A 12,836-nucleotide genomic window follows, 5' to 3' on the forward strand; every position below is an offset into this window, starting at 1 on the left:
TGATGGAGAGGAGGTATAGATTGGACATCCGCAAAAACTACTTCACAGTTAGGGCGGCTAGGAGCTGGAACCAACTTCCAAGGGAAGTGGTGCTGGCCCCTACCCTGGGGGTCTTTAAGAAGAGGCTGGATGCCTACCTGGCTGGACTCATTTGAGTCCCGTTTTTGTTTTTGGGGTTTTGTTGTTCTCCTGCCTTGGCGGGGGGTCGGGCTAGAAGATCTACTAGGTCCCTTCCGACCCTAAATCTGTGAAACTATGATTGGTTCAGCCGATATGCCTCCTTAAAAATCAGCTGTCGGCCCCCAAAATCTCTATCAGTGCACACCTACGCAAAACTTTTCAGCTATTTATGTATTGTTACATTCAAATTTAAGTACTTCACCTTTTGAATCCTTTTCTTGATCGTTTTGATTTGTCATTTAATAGTACAGACATTAGTCATCAGTATGTCATAATTGAGAAGCATTTTCTCCAGTTACCTTGCAGAAAAATATTTTGGTTATCCAATGCTGTGATTCAGAAATGTCTGTTGTAGGTGGGCTACAAAATAATGGTTCAGAAACATTAGTGACCTAAAACTGAGAAATTTGGTAGAACTCATTTATTTATTCATTTATTTTTTCTAAGAAGTTGTTCTTATTCCTATTCCCTTAACGTGGTTCAGAAATCATTTAAACGTGTTGGGTTATAGTAATAGAAGCTATTGTAGCTCTTATGTTGTTGAGACAGATATTCAGACCTATGACTCGCATAGCAGTAGTACAAATGCTATGAATGATATGTCCACTGTACACTTCTGATTGTCTCAGTTAACTTGCCATAGGAACATTTATTTCAGCTCCCAGAATTATCACTCGTTCAAGGTTAAGGCAAGCAAGATTTAATCCTGTATCAATGTAAGATTTTGTATGCATATCAAAATGTTCAGGTTGCGCTTCTTAAGGCATTTGAAGGCCAGAAGCAGCTTTCACTGGGATGAGGATATTCCCAGCAATTCAGTGAGACCCAGTCTTTGTTTTCTTTCAGACTTTGCATTTGTTGTTTTTTATGTCACCCTGCCTTGCCATCTCTTTACAGAAAAAATTATTTCAAGCATGTTATAGCTTTTTATGAATGTCTGTGACACCTTTACTGTTGGATTTGTTGCAGCTAAATATACCCAGTGGGTGCATCTACACGTGCACTTTACTGTTGAGTAGAATTAGCTCTAGGGTAAAGCGTCACCATCTACACATGCACCAGTATTAGGGTACAGTAAATGAATTAACTCTGCCATAAGACAGTACTGTTGGGGATAGCACTCTCTTATGGACAGAGTACTTATATGCACTGAAATGCACGTGTAGACCGTGAAGGGCTGGTGGGATCACAAGGGTGTTAAAGTGTGGGGGCTGCCTAGCCTGTGCTTAAGCACCCAGCCAGCCCCTTCACTGCTTGATGCTGGAACCCGGGCCAACCCCCTGAACCCCCTGCCAGCCAGGAGCTACTCAGCTCCATCTGAAAAGTGCTGCAGTCCCAGGCGCATATGTAGAGATGGCGTTCAGGATCAGTGGACTCCAGCCCAAACTGCACCAGAGTTTATTGCTCTGCCCTAATTTCACCCAGTTTTCTAGGTAGAGAGAGATGAGAAGCAACTCAGTAATACTTTTTGAAAATCCTCTGTAGTATGCCTAAAATAAATTTCTGTAATATTGTGTGCTGCTGGTAGTAGAGTGTGTGTTGGTGTGTAACAGGTAGTATAAACGTATTATCAGCATGAGCTTAGGATGATCTGTGTAATTCACTATGGCTTTGTCACATGAGTGATAAGCTTTCACAAGTGCCCAATAAAAGATATCACCCTAAGAAATCCTTGCATTACACATCATCAAGTCTTTTTTCCTCCCATCGTAAGCATCATAATAGAGTACTTTTTAAGTGGAATTGCAGGTAGCACTTGAGAATCAGTTGGTTGCTTTGTAGCATTTTGGGCAAAGAAAGGTCATGAATCAGTTTTTCAAGCATCAGTGGAAAGTAACTACCCCACATAAAATGAACTTTCTGTTTAGTATTGATCTCATGAACGATGTTTCTCACTATCATCTGTGGAGGTGCTTAAGTGTTTCTGGAGGGTTTTTTGGATAAAACTAGAAGCACATATTTATATATAGAAACGGTAACAGTAAATCTGCCTCAGGCTTTTCCTTTTGTGCGATGTCAGACTCTCTTAAATGTTCACATTTGAATTTTATGTATGTCTGTGAACTTGCCTATTCTTCCACTAGGCCTGTTGTTGTCATTCTGAATTAAATGTATAATGCACGCAAAGTTGTGCTTTAAATATGAATGGAAAGATTATGTAACACTGAATCACAGCTAGCGTTAGTCAACAAGTAGCAAGTACTGCCTCTTATATCGTAGCATTTTTCTTGGTTTCAGGGACAGGGCTAACAGTTCAGATTCATGGATTTACTGTCTGATTAGTTTTTCTCTGCCCATCTGATGGTGTTTTTCCATCTCTTCTCAACTATATTCAGATCATGAATATGTTGAGCAGCAATCGCATAAGTGAGCAATATATTAAGGGTGATCTACAAAGGAAAAGTAGACCTACATTTTTACGCTTATTTTTATTTTATTATACCCTTTGAACATCTGGAAGAAGAAAAATCTACTAGTCTCTTCCACTAAAAAATTATATCCCACCCCCACTAAAAAAGGCTGCCCTAGAACCCTGTGGATAATTTTAATTTTCCTCCATGTCTGAGTCTCTTGCACACAGTCATCTCCATTGGCTGTGCAAAAAGAGTATATCAGCCACACATACCATCCAAGCTAAAATCCTTCTGTGACAATGGGTGCTTCAGCTGTTGAAAAAAATGACCAAAGCAAGCTGTCTGGGTTCTGTCATAGGTTAGCAGAAAAGAGAGCCATTTGAGTCCATTACTTCTACTTGTGATCAACAAGTGCGTCTGTGGGTATGACTGTCTGTATTCCCTACTTATGTGCCTTAATCCATTTCTATATTGTGAAGTTCTCAAATTCAACAGACAAAGGTTCTTTGGGTAAATCCGATATCTTTTATTAGACCAACTAAAATGGTTGGATTTTTTTTCTTCGCAAGCTTTTGGGTGTTTGTATCCAAAAGCTTGCAAAGAAGAAATTTCCCAACCATTTTAGTTGGTGTAATAAGATATCAGATTTACCCAAAGAAACTTGTCTTCCTATGTCCTTAGACCAACATGGCTACAACCCATGTCCCTGAAACATCAAATTGCACAAATACTCATGCTTAACTATCTTTTTTCAGAAAGCTTCATCTCAGCTATTTGTTTCAATTTGCATAGTCCTGTGCCACTCTTTCTACATTTCTTACCTTATTTAAGAAATGTGAAACTAATAAAAACACAAGAAGTGTACAGATTTTAGGATGATGGATGCAGTAGAACCTGAATAGAACAGAGGCTAGGAGCTGCTCAGGACCATGCAGCAAGCTGGTTACAAAGCCAGGCTGCCTCATGACACTTGGGAGTTATTCCTGAAGTGCATACTTGTAATCTGATTTTTTTTTTTTTTTTTTTTTTTTTTTTTTTCCTTCAGGGCTATGAAGACTGGTTACGACATAAAGCAGATAATGAAGTAAATGGAGCTCCAGTTTATGTTGTTCGAAGTGGTGGCCTTGTAAAAACTAGATCAAAAAATATTAGGGTAAGTACCTAAAAACTGATTTTTGCAGTTAAACTGATAGTACTTGAGTAAAGTGCTCATTTGTTCTATCACAATTTTATGGTGCTCTTTTATGTTCTTAATAACAGTGCTGACTTATTTTTAACAGCATAATATATGCATATATTATTTATTCATTTTTCTCAGGTGGGTGATATTGTCAGAGTAGCCAAAGATGAGACTTTCCCTGCCGACCTTGTACTTCTCTCCTCTGACAGAGCTGAAGGTTCATGCCATGTTACTACTGCTAGTTTGGATGGAGAAACCAATCTCAAGGTTGGTTGTCTAAATATTTGTGCATTGCTAGTATGAAATATGAGAACCCGGTTAGATGTTTCAACCTGGTGAGTAATTAATTAAATAAATAAAGACCAGTACAGTAAACAGATAAATTATTCAGAGGAGAAGTTTGTGCTTGTCTCAACTTTAATTACATTTTTTTTAATTTATGGTTTCTCCCACAATGTACATGTTTTAAGTAAATGTAAATAGTGACATTCTCTTCCCTGAAGAGAGCTTATCTTGATACTTTTATTTTGAGTCCTTACTAAGACACTTAATTACAGTCCTTCATTATCTACTATTTCAGCTGTTCCCAATCTGTGATACGGGTACCACCAGTGGTACGCAGGCAGCCTGTCAGTGGTACGCATTAACAGAATTATTATAATTACTTTATAGGAGAAAAATTTGCTGGTGGTACTTAAAGATGTATCGTTTTAAATTGGTGGTACGCAGTCTGTCAGTTTGGGAACCGCTGGACTATTTTATTGTGTTGTGGAACACTTCAAACCTTAATCTGCCACCCTTACTCTGACTCGTTTGAAATCAAAGGGCCTATATTTTGAATGAGGTACCACTCGGTATGAGCAAGTAGCAGACTGACTTCCATCAATAAGATGTGTCTTAATATATCAAAATTACTGTTTACCTATGTAACTGAGTTCTAATTTAAGTGTTACACTTCTTATTTCACTTTGATTTGAAATTGTTAACATCAGTGGGACCAGGGATCTCTATTGATCTGTTAGTAGAAGTGTTATGTATTAACAGTTAATTATTGTGAGAAATGCTATCAGTACTGTGGCTTGTAAAGTAGTTTTCATTATGGTGGGGAAGCATCTGGCATACTCAAGAAATCATGCTTCTGCGTAGTATTCCATAACCCTCGTCAGGAATCAAAAGCACCAAAACCAAATACATAAACGCAGAATAGGAGATAATTGGTGAGGCACCTGTGGGAAAGCACCTGCTGATTTTGATGGGTTATAGGCTCAGCATGAATCATCATTGCACTGCAGTTGCATGCAAGAAATAAATGCAGTTTTCGCTTACACTAACAGACATTGTATGTAAGGCAAGGGAGGTGATAGTACAGGGGTGGGCAAAATACAGCCTGTGGGATGGATCAGGCTTGTCAAGGGATTTTATCTAGCCGCAGTGGGTCCTTTGGCCCCATGTAGCCCAGATGTGGAGGGCAGCCTGGGCTGGGGCACATGTGACCGGTCCCACCACCCCGGCTGTACAGTGGGGCTGGGGCGTCACCATGGCTGAACTCACTTGCCAGAAGCACCTACTTGCCTGCCAGCAGCACCCACAGTGCTGCTGCCAGTGTCCACTGCTGCTGCCAGACCCACCCCAGTGCCTGGGCTCTCTGGCCTGTCTGTCCTGCACCCACTGCCAGGGATGCCAGATGGAGTGGGCAGGCCCAGGACCCACATGGACAGGTCATGCTTGCCTGGGCAGATGGGACAGGGCTGCAAGCAGGCGAGGAGTGCTGTCCAGGAGTAGGACGGGAAGGTGGGGCCGGCGCCGGGGCGGGGATCAGGATCATGGAGCAGTGATGGCTGGGGTCCAAGCAGAGCTATGATCCACTCTCCACACACCCTGGCCTGCAGAAGTGGCACCCGTCAGGGGTATTTTGGGAGCGGATCGTGGCTGTGCCCCAGGCCTTGTCCCCGGCCCCACACTATCATGGCCTCATGATCATGATACTGGCCCTGCCTGCCTGCCCTGATCCCAGATGCCACTCCATGACCATGGACTCGTCCCATCTGCCCGGTTGAGCATGGGCAGAGCCACTTAAGGAATTTTGGTTAGCTGTTGTGGAGCGGGTGGGAGGCCAGAGGAATTCTGACCAGGCCTACAACAGCTCACCAAAATTCCCTAAGTGGCCTTCCAGCCCAAATAATTACCCACCCCTGTGATAGTACCACCCTGCTTAGTACCAGTTAGGCCTCAGCTGGAGTATTGTGTGCACTTCTGGCCTTTTAGTTTGAAGAAAAGGAGTTTAAGGTAGGGACACAATAGTAGTGCCCACATTTCTGAAAGTCTGTCATAAAGAAAAGGACAAGACACAGCGGGTTTAAATTACAGCAAAGAAAATTTAATTTAAATTTAGGGGAAGAAACTTCCTTAGTGAGAGAATAGTAGGACAGTGGGATAAGCTGCCTGGGGAAGTTGTGGAATTCCCTTCACTGGAGGTTTTCCAAAAGAGACCAGGTAAGCATTTGCTTGGATTGGTGTAGGAATAGTGTGTCCTGCATCTGCAAGATGAACTTGAGGTCGCTTCCAGGCCTGTGAGTCTCATCTGGATGATTTTTGACTAACTAACCACCAGCAAATTAGTACTTCAGTGAACCAAAGATGTACTCAAATGCAGATCTTTTTTTTTTCTGTGTTTTGAAGTCGTGAAGTTAATAGAAAGTATTCTTTTTTCAGACGCATGTTGCAGTCCCAGAAACAGCAGTATTACAGTCAGTTGCCAACCTGGATAAACTCGTAGCTGTTGTAGAATGTCAGCAGCCAGAAGCAGACCTATACAGGTAGTGCTTTATTCTTCAGAATTTCAGAATCAATTGAAAGTGAAATACTTACTATTTTTAAGGATGCTGTGGCTTCTGTTGGGAGAAAATTGCTCCAGAAATGTCAGATTAAGTTTCATGCGTTAGTAAATAAATGTAGGCATTTGTATGTGTGCTGTTATGCTGCATAACGTTGCAAATGGTGGACAAATCAAACAAATTCTTTGTTGGTTTTTAGTAGTAAATTAGAAGTAAAATTCAATAATATTTCCACTTTATATCATAACATGGATGGCAGAGCAGTTAAGGCATCCAGAAGCACAAGTTCAAACTTGTTCTGGGGTTGTGCTGCCCCCACTTGACCCAGCTGTAAGTGGCTACCTGATCGTTTTGCCTGGAGTGTTAAAGTTGGTGATACAAGCCAAATCCTTCCTTTGTGTATTAGTAGCTACAGAAACTGGTGTGCCTTCACACTGTAACTTTCTGAGTCACATAGACTCAAGCACATCTTCAGTCTTACTTGACTCTTGATGGGTCTGTATTGCCTTTATAAGCAGGACATTTATTTTAAAAATTAATAAATAATAATAGTAATGGTGTTTGGGGAGGCTTGATGGAGAAAAATGAAGCTTTATCTGGTTCTGCCAACATACTTCAGTCCTCATTACTATTACCACTTTCTGTTGTGTTAGGTTTAAAACGTATCAAATTTTGTCTTTGTTCTTAAGGTATAATTAATTTATGTTATGGTCCAGGGAGGGTTTGAACTGTGTTCCCTAATATTAATAAGTTCTTCACTACAGTTTCACCAGTATGTCTGATTTAAAAGCTGAAGTCAGCAAGCAATGTGACAGACCTCTTAAAGTAGTATTTCTCATAACAGATACTATGTTAGACCTGTGCTTTACATCTTGTAGCTATTTCTGACCTTTAATGTAATTAAGGTAACGTTTCATATTTTCCTAATCTCAAGTAGTTTCATTAGCAGTGGGTAATTTTCAGTTCATAGTTTTAAAGACAGAGGTGGCTGACTGCATTCGCCTAGGCAAGCAGAAGGGCGGTGAGGGTGGTATCTTGGAGACCCACCTGATTCAGAGAGGTATGAGCTTTCATAAGCAACAACCTACTTCTCATTTGACAAAGTAGGTATTGCTTAAGAAAACTCATACGTTTCTGAACCAGTTAGGGCAGCGTGGCACGTTAGAGCCTTTTTTTGCCTAATAGTTTTAGTAATCATACCATAAAGCATCAGTTTATTTTAATTGAAGTTGGGATTGCCAAGAATTTTGAAGTTCTTAACAAGAATACATATTTAACTAGCTGTTAAATATTTGGTCTTTAGAGTGGGCTGTGACGGACACAAAGCTACTAATGTCAGAAAGGACTAGCTAAGTTAATGATGGTGAATTTCTACAGGCCTTTAAACTAGGTCCTCTATAAAGCATGTAAAATGTTAGAAAATGTGAAACTTAAAAAGTTGAAAAAAGGTAAAATGGTAATGAATCTGCTATATTAGAAGCAACAATGCTATTCAGATGAAAAATATATTGACTGGTAAACTGGCTTTTATTTTTAAGTTATTTTCTGATGCAACATAATCTTTTATCTTTTTCAACAAAAGAAATAAAGCACATTTTGTTCATGTTTCATTAACTGAGTGGTGCGGATTTTCTAAAATCACTCAATACCATTTTTTTGAAGAATGAATGGCTCATTGCTCTTAATGACAACTTTCTGAAATACACCTCATAAAATGATCAAGACTGATCTATATCATCCATTAATAAAAAAAAACTTCAAACTAAAGACTTCTTTTATATAGTATGTACCACTGTAATGTTGTACATTCCCTATATAAATAAAATAAAGATCTTTCTTTAATATTGAAGATTTTACATCTAAAAGCCATTAGGAATTCATCCTGCTGACATATGGCTTTCTTTCCCAGGTTTGTTGGTAGAATAACTATAAGTCAACAAATTGAAGAAATTGTACGGTAAGTGAAATGTATAAACATAAAGCTAACTTAACTATGTAGAGCTAAGCTGGGGTGATAATATATGACATAATAAAAGAGCACAATTATAGAACAGGAAAAAGTAATTGTTATGGAGATGCCAGCTGCAAGGCTGACATGAATAAAACTAGAGCAGATAGTTGGGAAGTAGTTAAGTGTAAACTTATCAATAGCTTTGAAAAAATGTGAGCTCTGCTAATAGAATTAAGTTATTCTTGGATGCTGTTGCTGAGTAGTCATTATAAAAAATGTGTAGGAACAGTAACTTAATTTGGGGTGGATGAGTGGGGCATGAGCACCAGGTGCTGACTTATTAGGGATACCAGAATTGTGCCCCCACTGCCATGGAGACAGCACCCCACCAGCAGAGACCCCACAGCATTACCCCTCTTGCAGCAGCAGCCGGGTGCATGGACACCATGCTGCTGCTGTAGGAACAACAGCCAAGCGAGCAGAACATGCTATCAGCAGGAATTAGGGACTGCTTTTAAGTCCCCAGCATAGGTCAGACTCCCACAGCCCCACATGTAGAGAACTTACTTTTAGAAGTGAATTTGGCACATGTAGAAAACTCACGTCCCCCCCATTCTTGGAACCCCCACCCCCTGGCACTCAGCAGCACCTCCTCTTCCTCCACCCCTCATCCCCTGCTCTCCCGTGGGGTTTGTCCAGGGTACAAACTTGGCTTGTTTTGCCTCCGTCTCTCCTGCATTAAGAGGGTAGTACTTTACCTTCCAGTGCTTATTGCAGACTTGACAAACTAACTTCCTAGACAATGTGCAGCCACAAGTCGTATTAAATTCAGTGTAAACTATTGGTATATCCTGGAGGAGACTAACAAAACTCTTTCAGTAAATGCATACTTTAACTTCTTAAATTCTATAAAGTTGGTGGTGTTGTGTCTACTGGTCATCAAAGAGAAGCCAGTTAAATATATACTGCACTGGTTTGCATTCTTTTAGTCTGAACTAGCTAAATTGGCTTTCATGATTATAAAACCATTTTGAGTTCAGGAATATGGTCAGAGTCTCTTAACAGACCAGACTATTTCCTTGTGCAAATATTCTACTTCTGTGAATTTTATTATAACTTGACAAATTCTAAAAAAAATTACAAGGATTTTTACTCAAGTTTCAATTGCATTCTTCCTTGTAGTAATTTATAGGGTTTGGGTTTTTTGTTTTGTTTTGTTTTGTTTTGTTTTTAAAGGAAGTATCTCAGTCTCATGCAAATAATTTGCATGTGCTATTACAGTGATTATGGTTAAAACTGGCAGCTGGCAGTATAAGAATTTTTATTGATATAGTCCTGCTCAGCTATTTCTGCTGCTACTTACTGGAAAATAAAAGAAAACAAGATGCTAAGTGAGCATTACATTGTTTTCAATGTCCACCCCCATCCACATTTAATATGACCACCTTTCTGTGGAAGTTTCCCTGCCTTTCTTTTCATTTTAACATCTTTTTAAACCACTTTAGGCAAAATAAGGAAATTCATCTTTTTGTTTGATTTCAGATTAAGCATTTTGACAGACTCCAAAGACAGTGTGCACACTGGGGTGGAACATATAGTTCTTTTACCTTAAATGAACCTTGCTAATCATTACAGGTTTATTTTTCCCCAAAACTGTTTTTAGCTGATATAAGATGACTTAGACAGACAGACTAGTGGGTGGTGGTATCCTGGACATCAGAAATAGCTATTCAATATTTTGCATTGTTTTAAACATTGATGTATCTGTTTTATTTTTTAGACCTCTCGGCCCTGAAAGTCTCTTACTGCGAGGAGCAAGATTAAAAAACACTAAAGAGATTTTTGGTTTGTAGACATCTAAGTATTTTAACGCTCTTCTCTGCCTGAAACACGATGATGCCTTTTACCTAATTTTTCGTCTTGCACTGAAGGGATTTAAATGATCCCTAAAATGTTACCTCTGGAGGATATATTGGTGAATAAAAGGAAGGGTATCCATGGGAAACCTTGTGGGGTACCAAATTTCCATTGTTTCCCTGGGAGAACATTTTTCAAGCAGTTTAATAATGAAGTAACAGGAATCTAATAGAAAAGTAACATGAATACTGCTGTCATATCCTGTGTTTGAGACCTTGTTTTGGAGATTGATATTCTGACCTCTATACCTATGGATAAATGGAGCAGCAAAAAACAATACTGACCAATGATAATAGGTGTTAAAATTGCTTCTGAAATGTTGCTGTGTCATTACCGAATGCTGCTGAAAAGTCATCTTACTGCTTCATTATAGTGTCAGAGCACATAAAAATAGCACTACCCCTCATTTTGGCACACGTAGAAAACTCCAAGCTGTACCCAGACAGGAACTAAAGTATGGTTCTGTTTTTTTCAGGTGTTGCAGTGTATACAGGTATGGAGACGAAGATGGCATTAAATTACAAGAGTAAATCTCAGAAACGATCAGCGGTAGAGAAGTACGTGCGTTTCATAGTGTCCTCCTTATTTGTAATATCTTACCTTAGAGTTTCACTTGCAATAAATCATTCATGTTTTTGTGAGTTCCTTGGATATAGACAAAGGAAAATACTGTGAATGCTAGACCTTCTGTAGCCTGCTGGAAGTGCAGCTAAAACTTTATTTGTTAATATGGGTTATCTGTACAGTTTGTCTATTCTGTCCTTTTAAGTAAGGATTAAAATAATAAAATTGAGCCAGTATTTTTAACTCCTGGGCACTGCCTGGTTGTAAAATGTCCTCAGGCAGTCTACCTACTGGTTATGAATGCCATTTCAGTAACTTAAAGATGGAATAAGTTTGTTCAAGGACATATTTTACCAGATGTTCAGAGGTAGTATCCTACAGTAGCCCCAGCCTTCCTTGTTCTCTTGATATATTCTTTGCTGGGAGATTATACCCTGTCCTTAAAGGGGATGGGCTCTGCTGAAATTCTGTTTTTTTTTCCCTGTGGCTTGAATGATGATTTCTCTCCTCCTGTTGTCTCCATGTTGGATGTTTTTCCGTTTTTTAATTTTGTTTTGTATAGTGAAAATAAAACAAAGTTTACATATAAAAATCTTTCCTTATGTGTAGCACTAACTATCTGCAGATACTGGAAATTGCTGTTTGCCATGAAGGAGCTTATGTTTTGAATTCTTGACTTGCTGTGGTTCCAATGTAACAGGCTGTTAAATATGCTGTTGTGACATAGGTCTCTAAATGGAACTCACTGAGTGTTTTTTAAAAGACAAATCGGTGGTAATGTCTTGTATCTGTTTAACTTGATGAGAAAACTAAGATGCCCCCCCCCCCCCGATGTTTATACAGCCACAAGGTTAACTGTCCTTTGACCCCAGACACAAGGTTGTATGTTGGGTGCACAAGAGTTACAATAATCTTTCCCACTGCTTGCTTACCCTTTTCCTTACACTGCTGGTCAGTCTGGTTTTAGTGCATGTTGACCAGGTTGAAAGGTGACTCACAGAACTGCCTGTCAATACTTGGAAGGACGGGGTGCTGCCCTTTCAGGTGGAGAAAGGGGAGTGACCTTGAATTGAATTAGATTCCAGCACTGGGTTCACAAACAAATTACTCAGGGCCTTGTTACACATTGTACTTTGAGCCGCACAAATTTTGATCAGCTTAGTGCTAGGTTGGGGTTTCAAGCCATCGTAACTTTAGTCTAGAAACCTTCTGACTTTCCCCTACCTGCACAGCTGTGACTTGCCACTACAGGCCTGTTGTGCAGAGAGGTCCCTTCCAGCCCTACTTCTTTATGATTCTCTGTGCTTAAGCGTACGGTTCGCTCCTTACCTCTCCTGATAGGTAAAGAGCTCCATTCCCCACAGCTCCAGCAGCGCCCTGCTGCACGCACTGATCCACATTTGGTGTGGCTGCTGCAGAGTGCAGGGCAGCCTGTTGCCAGGGAAGCTGCTGGTCGGGGGCGGCTGTGGGTGGATCCGGGCTGTGGGCACGAGGCAACTAGGAGCTATAGGTGGAGAGTTTCATGACTGTCTTACTTCCATCAGCTAGTATGACTCTGGACCTCTCTATCTCTCTCACACTCCATCTCTAGAGGCAAGAAGGCAGGGAGAGGGGAGCGTTTTCCTCCTCTTAGCAAATCACAGTTTGGGGGATGTGCAGGGGTTTCCTGAGCCTGACTTGCTCTGTGATGAATCTGCAGTGCTGCCTGCTTTGGCCACGTACCTCAGCCTCTTGGCCAGGATGAGCATTTCTGATGCTCGCCAAGGCCACTGGCTGAGAGGGGGAACTTGAGCAAAAATAGCCCTTTGCCCTGTCCCTGATCAAAACAGGTGGCATTCAGCAGAATGAGGGAGGGC

General features: G+C 40.4%; 1 protein-coding gene across 3 annotated transcripts in view; it reads left to right on the forward strand.

Annotated features, from left to right (window-relative positions):
• ATP11B (ATPase phospholipid transporting 11B (putative)) overlaps positions 1-12,836 on the forward strand; it is a 116,565-nt gene that overhangs the window by 42,618 nt on the left and 61,111 nt on the right. For all 3 annotated transcript variants that reach the window (XM_019503356.1, XM_019503355.1, XM_019503357.1), the window contains exons 5-10: positions 3,580-3,687; positions 3,853-3,981; positions 6,427-6,530; positions 8,458-8,505; positions 10,280-10,344; positions 10,892-10,973. In XM_019503356.1, coding sequence (XP_019358901.1) covers positions 3,580-3,687; positions 3,853-3,981; positions 6,427-6,530; positions 8,458-8,505; positions 10,280-10,344; positions 10,892-10,973 — 536 coding nt within the window. The remainder of the gene's footprint in view (positions 1-3,579; positions 3,688-3,852; positions 3,982-6,426; positions 6,531-8,457; positions 8,506-10,279; positions 10,345-10,891; positions 10,974-12,836) is intronic.

The sequence above is a fragment of the Gavialis gangeticus genome, unplaced genomic scaffold (genome assembly GCF_001723915.1).
Source record: "Gavialis gangeticus isolate Ggan-Ray unplaced genomic scaffold, GavGan_comp1, whole genome shotgun sequence".
NCBI classification, from domain to species: domain Eukaryota; kingdom Metazoa; phylum Chordata; order Crocodylia; family Gavialidae; genus Gavialis; species Gavialis gangeticus.